Source organism: Pelecanus crispus, chromosome 1, assembly GCF_030463565.1.
Source record: "Pelecanus crispus isolate bPelCri1 chromosome 1, bPelCri1.pri, whole genome shotgun sequence".
Taxonomy (NCBI): Eukaryota; Metazoa; Chordata; class Aves; order Pelecaniformes; family Pelecanidae; genus Pelecanus; species Pelecanus crispus.
The window spans coordinates 203,724,515-203,742,067 of NC_134643.1; the positions used below are offsets into that span (position 1 = coordinate 203,724,515).

Sequence of the window (17,553 nt, forward strand, 5' to 3'; positions counted from 1 at the left end):
AAGCAAGGAGGGAGAAGCCAGAGGTCTAAGGGTCACAGGAGGCAGGGGGTGAAGGCAGGCCACCAAGGAGAGGAGCAGCCCAAACATTTTGTCCACATGTCCTAAACAGTAGTGCAGCACCTGCCTAACATCACCAAGCCCTTGCCATCTTCCAGCCAGGGGGAACACAAAGCAGGGGGACATTCGCAGCAGGGCAAGGGTACTACCTTGTGCCTGTCCTGCACTGCCACATCTGTAGCCCCCCCCTTCCCCCCCATCATCCTGGGGTGTCCAGAGAAGTCCACAGTGCGCTGTGGTCTGCAGAGTCATGCTCTCCACTCACCCGTGGGATGGAGCTGTAAGAGCCTGTGGGTGTCCCCGCCCCACAGCTATACAAAGAGCTGCAGGGACCTGGGAAGGGCAGAGAGTGGCACTTTTGTTTTATGGACAGGACTTGAGCCTGTCCGAGCAGTGGCAATTTTACCAGCTCTGCCTTCACACTCGATGCCCGGGGATCCCAAACCCACAGCTCCACACACCGAGCTCAGCCCATGTACAGCGCTGCGTGGACCTTCTCCACGGGGATTCCGAGAGGGACAACATCTCCATTCCTGGCTCTTCCCGGTTATTTTGGACCTGCTCCGGGATGAAAAGCAGGTCTCGTCCCGGTGTGGGGAGGGACCGATGGGCAGCCCGGGGACCCAAGCACATTCCCCAGGCTGCAGGGCATGAAACCCGCCGGGCCAGGAGGTGCAGCCCTGCGGGGAGACCCGAGGCATCGGCTGCCGGTGCAGAGACGGCCGCTGCGGGCCACCGGAGAGCGCGTCCCCGTGAGCCCGAAGGGAGGGGGGGTCCCCGCACAAAGGGCCTTTCCCTGCGCAAACGGCGCTGCGGCGGGAGCGCGGGGCCCCGCGGGTCCCGCACCCTCGGGGGGCAGATGCCGTCGCCCCCCCCGCGTTTGGCACCCCCGGGGGCTGCGGGACCTGCAGACTCTCCTCCGAGAAAGCCGCGCGTAAAAACGGGAGCTCCGCTTCCCCGACGGCAAGGCGCTGCGGGGAGGCTGCGAGGCCGGAGCGGGGCTGCCGGAGCCCGGCGGCGGTGCAGGCGGGAGCCCCAGCAGAGCCAGCACCGGCCCCGGCCCCGGCCCCGGCCCCGGCGGGTTAGCGGGAGGCCGGGTCCGTCCTTCCCGGATAGCGGCGGCGGGCACCTGGAGAGAGGAGCCGAGCCCAGCCGCCAGCCGGGAATTTGTATTCACCTATAGCCGTACGTATAGGTGTGTGCAAATGGCGGGTCTCTCTCCCGCAGACTTGCGAGTGGGAAGGGAGGCGTGAGGGGAAGGGAAAGGTGTTCAGCCGAGCCGGGCTCCAACCCGACATTTAGCTTCGCGGGGAGGACAGAGAGAGCCCCCGGGACAGGGGGCAGGGGTCCCCCGCAGCCCGTACCTTCAGCGCGGCCCGGGGAAAGGCAGAGCCCCCCCGCCAGCCGCCTTCGCCGGGGCGGGGGGGGGCGAGTCCCGGTGCCGGGCTACGGAGGGGAGGGATGGAGAGCGACGGTGCTCCCGGCGCACGCCCGCGAACACCGAGCGGCTGCTTCCTACGTGAGAGGAGGGAAATAAACCACCAACGAGCTTTTATTGTTATCATCATCATCATCATGATCGCCATCGTCGTTTCTCGGCACATAAATAAATAAATAAATATCTCCCCGGGGGGGAGGGAGGGGACGAAACGGTACAACCACAGCTGCGCGCCCGGCAGCGACGAAATCAAACCAAAAGCGAGAACAATTTTAGAAAGAGGAAAAAAAAAAAATTCATAACTCAAACAGCCCCCAACCCTCCCCGTCCGCCGGCTTTCGGGCACCGCCGAGTTACCGGCGGGACCCCCGGGCCAGCATCCCTCCGGGCGGCCCGCACCGCCCGCCGCCGCGCAGCATCCGCGCCGGTGCCGGTGCCGGTGCGCGGGGGGCTCTGCGGGGAGCCTGCCGGGCCCGGGGCTGTGCCTGCGGGGAGACAAGTGAGACAGCACTACTGGGGGACGCCTGGGGTCCTAGGGAGCAGTTTATTTACAACAGGGCGCACGGACACCCGCCCCCACGGGCCGGGGGTCTAGCGAGGCGAGAAAGTCCTTCGTAAATTACACAGATTATACAAAACGGTATAAAATCCTTCGGCTGCACGTCAGCGCTGGAGCAGGCAGGACTCCCCCTCCTGCTCTCGCCACAGTTCCTGGGGAGCCGGGGTGGACGTCGGGGGGGCTAGGGGGTGACTGCGAGGCCTCTGTCGTCCTTCCCCGAGGAGGACGGAGACATGCGCAAGTCCTCGTCGTCTTCCGAGCACTTGGTGGTGGAAAGGGACGAGCATTTGCAGCTGTGGCCGCCCCCCCCGCCCCGGTGGGAGCTGCTTTTGCCTTCTTTCTTGTGCTTGACCCGTCGGTTCTGGAACCAGATCTTCACCTGCTTCTCGGAGAGGTTCAGGTAGGTGGCGATCTCGATTCGCCGCAGCCGGGAGAGGTACATGTTGGAGGCGAACTCCCTCTCCAGCTCCAGGAGCTGCGTGCTGGTGAAGGCGGTGCGCATCCGCTTGCTGCTGGGCAGCTGGCTGGAGGTGCTGTCTGCGGAGCGGAGCGGAGAGGAGCGGAGCGGAGAGGAGAGAAGAGGAGAGGAGAGGAGCGGAGAGGAGAGGAGAGAAGAGGAGCGGAGAGGAGAGGAGAGGAGAGAAGAGGAGAGCACCGTCAGGGCCTGCCGGACCCGCCGGTCCCCGCCGCGCCCCCCCCGCCGCCCCCTCTGCGGGGCCGCAACCCCCCGCCCCGGGAGCCGGCGGCCTTGCAAGCGGCTGCCGCGCTGCAGCCCGAGCCACGGGGGGCCGGGGCGGCCTCCCCCCGTCCCCACCGCCCGGGTGGGAGGCTCGGCGGGCAGCAGCGGGGCTTCCCCCGCGCATCCCTCGGGGCACCGGCAGAGAGAGCTGCCGGGACTCCCCGTCCAGCCTGCGGGCGCAGGGCAGGGACCCCCCCCCTCGCCGTGTGCCTGCGGCAGGGTCCTGCCCCCCCCCGCCCCCCGGCCCCGGGATGCCCGTCACCTCCCCGCAGCCACCACGGTTAGCATGCAGGCGTGCCCCCCCCCCCCCCACGCGTGCCCCCCTTACCCACGGAGATGCAGTGGAACTGCCGGGGGTCGGGCAGCGGGTAGGCGCCCTGGTAGAGCGCCGGTGCGTGCCCGACGCTGACGGCGGAGACGGAGTGCTGCTGGCGGGCCAGGGGCGAGTGGCAGTACTGGGAGCCGAAGGGGGGGAAGGAGGCCTTGATGAGGGGGATGGCGGGCGGCGGCGGGTGCAGCTGGGAGGCGGTGACACAGAGCGGGCAGACGCAGAGCAGCCCGGCCTTGCCAGCGTGGCAGGCGCCGGCCGGCAGCCCGGGCAGCGGGTGCGAGGGGTGCACGGCGTAAGGGAAGAGCGGCGGCGGCGGGCTGCCCTCGCCCTTCTTCTCGCCCGCCTCCCGCAGCACCAGCGAGTCCACCAGGAAGGAGCGCGGCATGGCCCCGCGCAGCAGCCGCGCAGCAGCCGCGCAGCAGCCGCGCAGCAGCCGCGCAGCGCCCGCGCAGCGCCGCTGGCCAGCCCGAGTGGTGCTGAAGGGCGCCCGCCCGCCCGCTTTAAATAGCGCCCGCGCCATGTGATGGCGGCGCCGGGGCGCTCAATAGGCTTTCTGTGCCTCTTCTCTTGGCATTCACGCCGCACGCTCCCTCATTATTTCCCTTGTTAACTAAATGAACTGCATAATGTACTCTATTCTTGTCGACCCCACCCACGCCGTAGCAGGCGGCCTCTCCCCTCCTCTACCTTTGGCGGGGTTATTTTCTCATTCTCTCGCGATTTAATATTCTTTTCTTTCTCTTTATCGCTCTCCTTCGCTTTCAGCCCAGCTTTCAGCCCGCTCCCCCTTGTTTATTTTGCCGGCTGCAGCCGCGGTCTCCGCCGGCGCCAGCTTCCCCTGCCAGCCCCCCGGCTCCTTTCCCACCTGTGGCACCAGGTCGGCCCCCCAGCCCCGCCGGCCCCTCTCTCTCTCTCCCTCTCCCCTCGCCGCCGGGCTCCTTCGTCCCCGTTACCGCGCCCGCCGCCGTCCCCAGCCCCGCGTCTTTGTTCCCAGCCCGCTGCCGGGACCTGCCGCTTATCGCTGTCGCCGCCGTCGGGCGAGACCCCCGGCCACCGAGGCGCGCCGGCCGGTGCTCCACCGGCGGGCACACCCGCCCGGCCCCTGCGTGGGGGTGGGCGCCTGGGCACGGGTAAGGGCCGCGGAGAGCCACAAGCAGCGCGGGTGGGCTGCTGCGGGTGTAGAAACCCCGACACGCAGACGCCGCTCCGTGTCGGCGGCACCGAGCGCCTGAGCGGAGGGAGAAGAGGCGCTCGACACCCTCCGCACCCCTTCATACCCGGTCCCTCTGCCCGGTTGGAGCGGTAACACCCGCCATCGCCCCGGCCCGCTCCACCGCCCCGGCCCCGCACCGCGCCCAAGTGCGCCGGGCAGTCCCCGGGGCTGCGGGCACCCACAGGGAGACGGCTCATTTCTCCCGTACCGTGAGAATTAGCGTAAACGCACCGGCGGTGTCTGCATTTCTTAGCACAAGGAACTGCAAAAAAAAAAGAAAAAAAAAAAAACCAAACCCAAAAAACCCCCAAAAACCCACTTCTAGCGGGCTCTAGAGCTCATTTCTGCGCGTTCGTCTGAGCTAACGCGCACCGGCGCTTCCCCGCGCAGCGGCACCGCGTCCGCGCAGGAGCCCTCGGCGTGGGGCTCCCTGCGGCTTGTTCATTTTGTAGGTGAATAAGGAATGCTAACAAATAAGACCAAAAAAAAGAAAAAAAAATAATATTCATCGGGATACATTTTCTTCCCCGCTCTTCCCGTTTAATATACGGGAAAAAAACCGCACCCGCCGACTCTCGTCAAAATGTGGGGAGATTTGATTTCTCCCTACAGTAACCTGCCCGCCTCAAAAACAAATGGACCTTTTTTTTTAAATGAAGGGAAGGAAAAGCCTGGGAAGCAGTGTAACCCCGTGTCTCTGGCTTGGACAGAGGCTGTTCTTGCCTGCAGTCGCATTTCTCACTGAAATCTGTGGGAGTTTTGCCGAGATGCTGTTGATGCCCGAGCCTAGAAATAACTGCACAAATAACTGGTGAAAAATACAGAACGAACAAAAACGAATGCTTGCAAAAACTCAGTCCCGCAATGATTTAGAAAGGATTTCCAAGTGTCCTTCCCCTGAAAGCGTTAATGGGGTTTGGATTTGTTTTGTTTTGCTTTGTTTTTAAGGAACTGGTAATTTAAAGCATTTTCCCCCGGAGCTGGCGCCCGGGAAGGGGCATCTCTTCCCGCTGAGAAGTGGCCAGCCACCGAGGGGGGGCGGATTCAGCTCAGCCCGAGGGATTCCCGCTGCCCAGGGGCTGAACCCCAGGGCTCCCAGACGCAGGGAGGCAAAGGGTTAACAGCTCCTGAATGCACACCAAGCCCAAAGCTACTGGGAAAGAATATCCAAAAAAATAACCAGTTTTTTTTTCCAGCCGCTGGACCTTATTGAATGTCATTGAAGAAAGTTTTGAATGCCAGATAAAGAGAGGCGAATTAAACTGTGTGACAGCAGAGGATAAGCAAACACAAAGAGAAGTCTGTCACACTTTGGGCAAAATCCGTGGGCTTTTTACCAAGCCTCTTCGCTATGATTGAATTAAGTAATAGGAAAACATTTTCTTTCAGTTTAGAGCCATTAGACAAAAACTTCAAAGCGAATAACACTTTTTAATGTGCAACCCAACAATGGAATCTGTTTTGTGTTGAAATGTTTAAATGGTTTGTTGTGCAACTGTGGGCTGAAATAACCCAGACTGCAGCAAAATAGCATCCTTCAGGCCGTTTTATGAGGGCTTGAAACTAGCACAGACCTTTAATCCCAGCGCTTTAAACTAGCCTCCCCTGGCTTTTTCGCCCCCCCCACCATTTTTTTTTTTTTTTTTTTTTTTTAATAGGGGAAATTCTCCTGGTACGTTTGCCATCTCGAAGCGATCGCCGCTAAAAGAAAACGGCACCGGGAGCGGGGGAAGGACTGCCGCCGACGGGGTACGCGCTGCAGGCGGCTCGGGGAGATGCAGGGGGACGGGGGGATCCCCTCCTGGGGCTGCGGGGTGCCCCCCGCCAGGACCCGCCTGCACCCGCCGGGTGCCACCGGGAGGTGCCGGTGCTTGGGCTCCGGAGGGAGAGAAATGCGGGGTGCTCAGTGATACCCCTGCACCCTGCGCTCGCTCTCCCCTCCACACCCCTAACCCCCACTGCCGGGAGACGGAGGGCGAGGAGAGGGAGGCATTGGGGTGCTCATCAGCCTGGGGGACCCTCAATGAAGGGGGGGTCAGGTACCATTGCAGGGGAGGAAGGAGAGAGAGAGCAAACGTGTTAGCATGGAGTGAGGCATGCCTTCCCCCGTGGGAGCTGTGGGGTCCGTGGCACTGCTGCCTGCGAGGGGAGAAGGTGTCACGCTGCCACTGCCTGGGGACAGCTGTATGGACACTGGCTGGAGAGGGCTCTCTCATCACCTTGAGGGACCAGCCGTTGCCTTTTGTGATGAGGCCCTCACTTGCTGGGGTGGCTGCCGTTAATATTTGGGGGTGGGAGGTGCCACACACCATCACTCCCTAAGGAGAGCATGGAGAGGTGCATTAGTTCAGGGGCAGGGGGAGGTGAGAGTGGGATCCTGCTGGGGGGACACGGAATCACTATTTCCAAGGAGACCATGTCCACGGTAGCTGAGAAGGTCTCATGATTTGTGGGGGACTGTAATATTGCCCAGCCTAGTCCCAGAAATTATTTTCTAATGGCAAATAACAAAACATAAATCAACGCCAATACTGAACTGCGAGCCACACAGTGTGGTGGATTGTCCAAAGAATGTGTCTCTTTACATTGGACAAACACACCCAGGAGCAAGACCTTAAGGTACCTGTGCACCTGTTTAATTAACTTGTGCACAGAATGAGTCTGAGTTTGCTTGAGTAACCAAAAATATATTTTCAAAAAATCACTGCTTTATCAGCAAAATTGATGTTTGTGGCTGCTGTACTTTCCTCATTGGCCTCTTGCTTCATTGAACGGGACTAACTGCATGAAAAGACATCCAAAACATGTTATTTTTGGCTCCTGACTCAAACTGTACTCTGTACAGAATGAATGTTTCCTCATGGACTTACCTTGCACGCTGTCACAACAGTGCCTGCATGACCAGCTGGTTTTGCAGGGTTTATTTCCACAGCATCTCGGAGGAGAGGTAGAGAAAGATCCATTCTGCCAATGGACCACCAAGGTGAAGTGATGAGGGCTGGTACCTATCTGGGAACCAGCAGAAGATGGTGCTTGTGGAGCGCTTGCACCACTCTATGTTTATGTGAAGCTCAGTGTCTGAAAACTGCGGTGTATATTTTGTGCACTGACTTTGGTCAAATGCTGGAAGTGTTTGGCACCCTCAAAGCCAGGGTTCAGGGAAGGGAAGCAGTCAGTGAGTCAGTGAGAAGAACACAGGTATTGAGTATCTACAGAAAAAAAAAATCACTTTTTATCATTTGCTCAGTGATCTACTTTGCACTGTCTGTGAATACAGTCAGAGAAGCAGAAATAAAATCCTGTGTAAACACAGGCCACATCACATCAGACCAGAAGCCCATCTACAGCCATAAGTTCTCTGCAGCAGTGGCTGTAGTGGAAATCTAAGGAAGTCTATGGGAAAAGGACAAGTGTAGGGTGATCCTTCCCTGGTTTACTCCTGTCCTCCAGTGATCCATAATGCAAGGGCTTCAAGAAACATAGGTTATATGTTTGTGTCTAATTCCAGTTCTTCCAAAATAAAGGTAAACCCACAGCTTGCTTTGTCATGAAGTTGCCCTATGTTTTCATAGAATCATAGAATTCATAGAATCGTTTAGGTTGGAAAAGACCTTTAAGATCATCCAGTCCAACCATTAACCTACACTACCAAGTCTACTCTAAGCCAATCAAGGGTAGACTAGACTAAACCATGTCCCAAAATGCCACATCTACCCGTTTTTTGAACACTTCCAGGGATGGGGACTCCACCACCTCTCTGGGCAACCTGTTCCAATTCTTGTCCACCCTTTCCGTAAAGAAATTTTTCCTAATGTCCAACCTAAACCTCCCCTGACGCAGCTTGAGCCCATTTCCTCTTGTCCTATCGCTAACTACTTGGGAGAAGAGACCAACACCCACCTCACTACAACCTCCTTTCAGGTAGTTGTAGAGAGCGATAAGGTCTCCCCTCAGCCTCCTGTTCTCTAGGCTAAACAACCCCAGTTCCCTCAGCCGCTCCTCATAAGGCCTGTGCTCCAGACTCTTCACCAGCCTTGTTGCCCTTCTCTGAACACGCTCCAGCACCTCAATGTCTTTCTTGTATTGAGGGGCCCAAAACTGGACACAAGGGGCCCAAAACTGGACACCTTCCTTCAGTTCTTGTCTTATCTATCAATTCCTTCCAAATTTATCATTGTATAAATTTGGTAGCCTGCCAGCAATGGCCTTCACCATGCAGCCCTGCTACCTTTCCATCATGGTTCATCCAGGTTCATCTGGTTTCCATCACAACCTATTGAGCCAATAATTAATCTATGCCAGTAAAACCTGTGCCACAGGAGGACCAAATCAAAGCTGCTTCTTTCCAGGACCTGCATCTTTTTTTTCCTTCAATCACTTTCAACGGCAGATATCTAGGGCAGCGGTTGACATTTAGCTTTTCTTCAGGCCCATTGCTTGCTAACAGGGTGGGTCTATAAGCCAATCCTGTAATCACCTTCCAAGAAGACGGTTTGCTGCTCCATTTCCCCTCCATGATTTGACCTTTCACTCAGCAGGAGGTGTCAAAGAAGTAGTTGGACAGAAATGATGACAAAGTAACAGAAAAAAGTAGGAATAAGTAAAATAGTCACACAATTTAAAATAGACTTTTGCTTTTAAAGAGAAACCATGTTGCAAATTGCTGGTGACCTTGTAAGACAAAAGGACACACAAGGTGGAGAAGTCCTTGAGAGTAATGAAGACAAGGAATTGCAAAAAGGAGCTGGATGTGAGTTCACAAATCTGGTTAGATTATTAAATCCTTAGAGATATGGTCCTTTGAGCTCAAAATCCACCCTGTTTTCCAGCCATTTTTGATTGCCATCTTCTTTCTCCAGATTTCTCACCTGTATGTATGCCAAGTCCTTTACAAATGGAAAGTTTTTGAGGTTGTCATTTTGCTCTTTGAGAACATTCAAGGGAAAATTCTGTCATCTCATATAGTAAAAGACTATATCGTATCTGTTATTTCTATGAAACATTTGAACAGTTTTCTGCAGCCTGATGAACTACTTCACAGGTTTTAATCACATTTATGTGGCAAGTATTCAAAAAACCATATTCATCTGTAGCATGTGTACTTGGGATTAGGGATACACTGGTTTCAGTGTGGGCTTCTCATCCCCTGCCTGGTAGATTTGGAGGGTTCTGTAGTGATTGTGGTTATTGCTGATTGAGACATCTAGTTAGTGCATTCTGTGATGGAAGAGAGACAAATAAAGGTCTGCTAGAGGTATATTAGAGTCACTGTTAAGGATCTTTCTTCAACTTCTCCTAAGTGAAGTTTTACTGGAAGTTGATAGGAAAAAGCAGAATTTCTTCTTCCTTTAAAAAAGAATATCATAGAGCTGAAGACAATGGAGTCAATAAAGGTACTCAAGATAAAACTCTGCTTGGAAGACTGTCAGGACTTAGACTTCCCTGAGAGAGTTCCCCAACACACAGAAAACATTTCCTGGATGGTTTTGCAAGGCTGCTCTACAGCCACTTGCAGAAACATACCGTGAGTGTTGCCAAAGGAGGAGTATAGCAAATGGGGCAGGGTGTTTTGCTTTGGATCAATGGCTGGTAGGTTGCGCACAGTGAGCAGCAAGGGTTGTGAGAGAAGAGGGAGGCTTGCTTGCCTGCAGCAAGGTTTCCTGGCCATTGCTGGTGGCGTAGAGACAGAGCCTGAATGTTGCAGGTGAGAACTGTGTAGCTTGGTTCCTTCTTTGATGTTGGTGAATGCATGTTCCTCAAGTGTTTATCACACACAAATGTGAAATGATTATCTTAGATGTCTATTCAGCTTGTGTAAAGCAGACCTCAGCAAGTTAATTCCTTTAACTTGCCAGTCCTGGCAGCAGACTGAGAAGAGGAACACTCTGAACTGACAAAATAATTTTCTTCTTTTTATTACCTTTTGAAGAATTTAAAAAGCCTTTTGAATACAGTAGCGTATTCAGAATGTATTAGGTTACATGTGTTTGTGTCTGCATAGCTGGATATGAACTTGTATATTATATTATTAAATATATCAATCCGTATATCAAGTGTATAGGATGGAAGTGTACAGCCATACACTGCCATATTGTAGCAATTTTATAGAAATAATTTCCTAGAAGCTGAGCACAGTCATTTGTTGACCTCCTTATATTTGCATGGAAATCTTCCAGTACACAGCAGAACATTTTTTAGAGACACAAACCAAGCATTAGTTAACAAAAACACCAACATGGATATCCAATTCAGTGTATGACAACCACATGCATTTTTTATGTATTTCAAATGCAAGTAAAGCCTGTGAACCTCATTCTTCCACTTCCTTGTTTTTGTAAGTATAATGACCCAACACATACAGAGTTTGGATTTGTAGTTGTTACAGTCTGTCCTGGGCTAGTAACAGACCCGGGAAGTATCCTACTCGAAATGTGAACTTCACAAATCTGACTTGTGCTTCATGCCCTTTTGCTGTTAGATCTTCATCTTCCATATTTGAGGGTGGTGACAAAGACTCTCCTGTCCTGTGGCCCTGGGTACCTGCTGTGCAGAATCACTGCTGAGCTACTGTTGGGATGTGCATGAGCAAGGAGACTCCAAGTTTCTTTTGAAGGAGCTCACTTCTTGGCTTTAGTCTAATGCCCCAGTCCCTCCCATCATGGGCTAAGGTGGTTCCCTCCATTGTGCTTCAGAGATACTGTCCATCACATGATCCCAAGAAGAGCTGTCTTATGTTTTGGGAAGATAACCCAAAGCTGCGTGCTCTGAGAACTCTATGACGATATTATCCCAAGTTACGGGCCTTATGCCAGTGAAGTTCAATGGGAAGACAGCATACCCCAAAATTCAGGTTGGATATCATGGACTTCTGGAATCCCACAGAGCTTGTCAGACCCTTGAACCTCAACTCTTGCAGTATGTGTGAAATACTTACCTATGAAAGGATACTTTTGTGGCAGTATAAATGCTTATTGGCAGCCATTCAAAATACTCTTTATCCCCTGTAAGAAACGAAATAATCTTTGTCAAACTTTATTCTCTATGTAGTGCTACTGTGCATTACCTTCCACTGTGCCTGTTACAGACACATAGGGAATGTGCTCTTTTAAGAGGAGGGAGTCTACGTAAGAGCTGGTCACCCTTGGCTCCCTTTGTAGTCAGTGGGGGGAAATGAGTACCTGCAGGGAGGGATTCATTTGACTTACTTCAGAAATCCTTAAAATAGAATAAATCCCACCAGAAATCCCTGTCTGGTGCTACAAAGAATCCCTAAATGCCTAATACAGATGCATGTGTCCAGGTGAAGCCCACTCATGCTGTCTCTCTGTAATGCTCTGTTTCAGCTGTTGCCTTTTCTCATGGGTGGAGGTTGCTACTTTTTGGAGCATGGACTCTCCAAAAGCCACGGGGTTGCACAGTGTGGTAGCCAGGAGCAGGCTGTGTGGACCTGCTCTACTCCATGGCTTCTCCCACTTTTGACTTCTACACTTGAATCATTGTTCTTCTGATACCTTTGGCAGCTTGTATAGGTGAGGTCAGAGCCCTTTAACTCCACTCCTGTCCCAGATTATGGAAAATAATTAAACCCCTGTGTGTTAAAAAATGTGTCCTGGGAGACTGAGGTGATCCATTAGATTTTAGTCAGCCATTCCTCTTTACTCTGTATTTTCTAACTTTTCCCTCCAGTTTTCCAACCTCACTCCTTCTTTGGATGTTCTCCTTACTTTTCCTCCTCTTCTTCATTTTCTCCATCACCATCTTCACTCGCTGTCTTTGTTTTCTTCTCTTCAGCCAGATCACTATCTCAGTAAATGGAGCAATTCTTCTAATACCTTTTCATGCAGAAGTGTGAGAGAAGAGGTTTGAGTTTGGATGAATGAAGTCTTCCAGTTATCCCACCAAAAGATCAAACTAGGAGGGAGGACAAACAGGATTGATAGTATCTTCTCCAAATTTTTTGCATTGCCCAGACACAGGGCTAGGGAAAAAAAAAAAAAGAATATGCCATGAAAAGACAGCATTTTGTCTGTCACAAATTAAGAGATTCTACTGTCTTGATCGCAGACACATGAACTGAAATAATAAATTAATCTCGCCATGAAGAACAGGCTGGGGGAAAATCAATGTTGCAATCAAGTCAGATGAGGAGAGAAATTTCAGAAATTTCTACATATGTCAGGATACCAATTATGCCCAGAGATGAATAAATACTTAGACCCAATCTTCAGCACCAATTGAAAAAACTCGGCAATTGCACAAATCATCCCTTTTTCTTCTTGAGAGATTTTAATCAAACTTCTACTTGTTCTTTTTTTCATGACCAAGCTTAGATCAAATATTGAAATAATTTCCTTCATGGTTAAAAACAGCTGGAAAGGGACTGGAAGTGGGGAGGGTGTCAGAACCCTCCAGACCCAGGTTGGCTTTTGGTGTGTTCATCAATATGCTTAATGTATGCACAACAGCACCTAGGAGATCTTCTTTGTTAAGTAGTATCCTGGCCAGGTTACTTAAGGAAAAGACAGAGGATCTCTGGGGCAGAGCATCATTGTTACAGTAATGTCTGAAGGGCAAAACTATGGCCAGTGCATGTCCTCCAGCTGTTTTGTCATTAAAATAGCCACAGATTTGGCCTGACCAAACAGAGAAAGCAGGGTCACATAAAGGAGATTAAACATCTTGGCATACGCTCACCAGTATAGTTATCACATAGACACCTCTCCCCATGCCATCTCTGGGCTGGCAGGAGGCAAGGAATGTAGAGCCCTCTCTGCAGCCTTGCTGGTGCCCACAAAAACTCTTCAGTACTGGCAAAGGCAGAGCAAGGAAAAGCGGCACTAAACCTCCTACTTGTGTTTTCAGTTTCACCCTCTTTAACAGATGAACTGGCGTACAGCAAGAAAAAATAGACTGGAGTGTGTCCACCAGGAGTTTTCACCTCTTTCTTCCTGTGGACACTCTCTGTCTTTCATTTCCTTGAATCTCTTCCTTTCCAGCAGTATAATCAACCTCAGGTCAGGGAAGATCCTCCTCCTTTCAGAAGGGATGGGGTTTTCATTACCACCAATGGCCTCAAAACTACATCTTGATTTTTTAGAGCTGAAGCAGTGAAGGAAAGCTCCTGAACCAAATTTGCTTTGCTGTTCTGGGCATGATCCTGCAGTATCTCACAGTATAGGAAGCATCTTGCTCTTAAGTAAAGGCAGCAGCAATTTGGAGGAGGCTGTGACCAGCCCAGGTACTGCTGGGCTTCTCTCTCCAGTACAGCAGTCATTTTGGTACTGTAGCTCAAAAGTCTTGGCCTTACCATCATCGTCTTTATGAAGCTGCAGTGCCCTCTCATCCCTTTGCCCAGGGTACTTGTCTGGGCTGATCCGTTGTAGGGTACCAACTTTTTCATCTGTTGGTCCATCTGTGCTCTGTTCAGAGTGCTATTTTTGGCCTAGAGGAGCTCAGCTTCTCTCAGCAGAGATAACAATCAAATCATTTGCAACACTGAGTGCTTCCACAGGGACAAAGCAATCCCATAGCTCTCCCTTACTGTTGACATTTTGGGGCAGTTATTTTTAGGCTTGATTACTAATCATTTCACTTACATATACATTTTGGCTTTACTATGATACTTAAATAAAAAGTGACTCTAATATACAGGGTTAGCAGAACTTCCATGAGGCACAGCTGTTCAGCGTCCCATTAGGTACAGTTCACAGCATTTATCATTTTTTCTACACACACACATATACAGGGGCAGACAGTGATGTGTCTCTCCTAGGGCAACAAAGCTGCAGGACTCATTTCTCACAGACTTTGGGACTTAGGCTCTGCTCCCCAGGTGTGTCAGGACTGGAGAGGACCTGCAGGTGAATCCAGCTGCAGCTGCAGGCTGCTACTGCCCTGACCTGGGGACATGGCCTCCTGGGGCTCTGGACCCCACATGTGTCCCTGCCCCAGGGCCATCACACTTGCTCCTGCACAGCCTGGGGTGGTTGGATTAATCGTCTTTTTGCAAGCTCATCAAAATTGAATTTAGAAGTGAGAGAAAGTGTCTGACAGGTTTACCTTGTGTTATTTAAACAATAGATTCAGCAGAGCACGGATCTGGTTCTCCTTAAGGAAATAAAAAAGGGTTAGGAACAAAAAGGAAAGCACTACAATAAGGAGGCACAAGTACAGGACTTTGGTTGTCTTGTGCCATGTTGTTGCATGAAGATGTGTATGAGTGTGTCAATCATTCGCTCCCCTGGCATGGTGGGTGACCCAGCAGAAACACACTTTTCTGAAGGATCTGACTGTCCCATTTTTGGGAACATGGGTTTTCTTTAAAGTGGCTGTGGCCCATGGGGAGCACACAGCATGGTGGGTCCATCCCAGGGCTGACCGTGGTCACTGCAGCAGAGGGGCCCCATCCCAGCTTGGGGTCCCCGGAGCGGAGCAGCCCTGCAGCCAGCCCCACTCACACTAGTCACCCTCCTGCATGGCCAGCCAGGACTACAGAGGAGGCTGAAGCCGCTCTCCGGGAGTCCCCATCGCGTTTTCCCAAGCCACCCTCGGAGGGATCAGCAGTCCCGGAGACAAGGCCAGGGTCAGAGTCGTTTGTTTCTCCCCAGCAAGTTTGCAAAGAACAAGTGGTGGGCATGGTGTCCCCCCGGCCCTGTGCTCAGCTGGGGGTGCAGCCCTCTCGTTGCCCCTCAGTCTCGCCTGCTGACCTTTTCTCTGCTGCTGCTTTTTCTCACACGGGATGTTTGTGTGTGTCTGTGAAAGGGGGTCTCCTGTTTGTCCGGTGGCTGTTGCCACACAGCACACGCCAAAATGAGCTGTGGCAGCGTGAGGGCATTGCTTGGGAACAGCCTCTGTGGCGCCAGGGCTGGTAGCTTTGCAGTGCCTGCCAGCTGGGTTTCAGCAGTGCGCAGTGCTGGCCATAGCCAGCAGCCCTTAATCTCAGTGTCCGTGGTGGCAACAGCTCCACTTCTGTGTTGCTGCATATTTCAGAAAGGCTCCTCTGCCTCTTCATAGAGTAACATGATTTAGATCAATGGTAAAATCTCCCTTTGAAGGGAGGAGACCTCAGAGTGAATGATTGTATTGGTTACATGTGACCTAGGAACATGAGAGTACACACGTGTTTGTGCCTGCGTATTCAGGACTGTAAAGCTTGTCTGCAAAAGAGATGCTCCTTTGAGGCAAGTGTTTGCAATCTAAATTAGATGCCAATAATACTTTGCAGACATGACAGCTAATCAAACGTAAAGCATGCCCAGAAGTAGACTGAATGCCTGGTGAAGGCTGCTAATACAGAGTCAAAGTCATAACAAATGTTTCCCTCTCCCTGAAAAACAAAGTCAAAGAAATAACAAAGATGCCAGTAAAACATTGAAAAAAATCCAAAGCACAAACACACACACAAACATGCAATGCTTGAGGCTGAATATCACCGTCGTGGGCCCCATGAAACCTACCAGCATGCAGAATATAATTCAGCTGTTTGTGATATTATCTCAGATTATTTATCAGGGATGAATACAACACTCTAGTGCTCTTCTGAGACCAACTCATTCTGCAGACCCTTGGTCACTCCAGAAGCTGCTGTCAGTGGGCTCTTTGCCTGGGAAGCATCACAGGTCCTGTCCTATCTCTGTCACAGCTTGTCATTTAGCACTCCTGGCTCCTTATATGTTACAAGGATCATGAAATGAATCTTCTCCAGTCTGCATTTGTGACACTGATCCTTGTGTCCTGTGATTTGAAGTTTTCAGATTTTTACTAGCACCGATGCATGTTTAACAGAAGAAGAGGTGCAGTGTTTTAGAAAGATGCTCAAATAGTAGCCGATACCTGTAGCAGCTGACAAAACTATTTTTTCAGAAAAACCAGCATGGAAAATTTGCTTGGGATTTTAAGAGTAGTTTCTTGTTTTCTGTGATTCTTTTACATACAGATCTTATTTCTCCTCATTATATGGGCTTGTTCGACACAGGCAAAGCAGCAGAGGTTCAACACCCCTTGCACATGTCCCTTTGGTGTCCCCTCCAGCTATGCTCACAAGTGAGAAACAGGGGAGCGTTACCTCTGCTGCAGCTCCCCTAAGAGGGGGGAAGGCAGCCAAGATGTGAGTGTAGGCAAAGGGAAGAGCTGTGCCACAGCCACACCAGAGCATGTGTGGGATGGTGGAGGCAAAACAGGGAAAGACAAAGACTAATTACCCTCCATCCCCTCAGTGCCCAGGTAAAGCTATGCCTGCATAAGCCCCGACTAAATCCCCACTGAACTGTATGGGTGCACACAGCTGGTCTCCCATCTGCCTCCCTGACACACACATTCCTTCCCACTGCCAGCTGCTTTCTAACAATTTCCTCATCTCTGCTTTTTCAGCATGTAATTTTTGCAGGGTATTGCCCACCTCTGCTGAAAAGCATCTCAGATTTGTGTTGAGTATCATGAGGAATAATGTGGGGTAGTCAAGTGAGACATCTCCCTAGGTTTAAAAGTGTAAAAATCTCAGCTGTCTCTTCCTTAACTAACATGTACCAGAAGGCTAAAGTGTTGAGCACCGCAGTGCTAGAGAAATTTGGTCCAGGGCAGCACAGCACGGTGGGATTCAGACACGTACCAGCAGCAATAGCACACTGCAGACTGTTGCTGTGCTGGTTTCACTTGGCCAAATCACATATTGTCCCACTTGGAATTAAAGGACATGGAATACACCCTCCTCAGGGTGGTGTTAGGTGCATGGGTTTAAGCTGATTTTTCTGCTGTTTCACTGTTGACTTGGCCGTCTGGGAAGCCATGTCTGAGGACAAGGCTGGGTCTGCACCTCACTCCTGCACAGACAGAGCTCGCTCACTGTGGTTACTGGACCAGTAAATGAAAAGGAAGGGAAAGTCACCTTTGTGGTATTGCTGTCCGGCTGGTGAGAAACATGTACATTTAACTTCACCCAAATTAGAAGTGAAACCTGTTTCCCAGTCTTTATTTGAAGCTTCACCTCAGCCTTTGCTCACACATAGAATCATAGAATGCTTTGGGTTGGAAGGGACCTTTAGAGCTCATCTAGCCCAACCCCCCTGCAGTGAGCAGGGACAGCTTTAACTAGACCAGGTTGCTCAGAGCCCCATCCAACCTGACCTTGAATGTTTCCAGGGATGGGGCCTCCACTACCTCTCTGGGCAACTTGTTCCAGTCCTTCACCACCCTCATTGTAAAAAAATGCTTCTGTATA

At 51.7% G+C, this 17,553-nt stretch overlaps 1 protein-coding gene across 1 annotated transcript; it reads right to left on the reverse strand.

Annotated features, from left to right (window-relative positions):
• Positions 1-2,235: 2,235 nt before the first annotated feature.
• On the reverse strand, positions 2,236-3,509 carry GSX1 (GS homeobox 1). Its single transcript, XM_075727567.1, has 2 exons — positions 3,122-3,509; positions 2,236-2,591 (listed from the first exon to the last, which is right to left on the reverse strand). Exons 1-2 carry the CDS (start codon positions 3,507-3,509, stop codon positions 2,236-2,238), a joined length of 744 nt encoding a protein of 247 aa, XP_075583682.1.
• Positions 3,510-17,553: the final 14,044 nt, after the last annotated feature.

Bases quoted from the DNA above. Each gene is read 5' to 3' on its own strand.
- GSX1 (XM_075727567.1), bottom strand. From the start codon at position 3,509: ATGCCGCGCTCCTTCCTGGTGGACTCGCTGGTGCTGCGGGAGGCGGGC. The intron at 2,592-3,121 runs GTAAGGGGGGCA...TCCGCTCCGCAG, and splicing joins GTTCCACTGCATCTCCGTGG to ACAGCACCTCCAGCCAGCTG.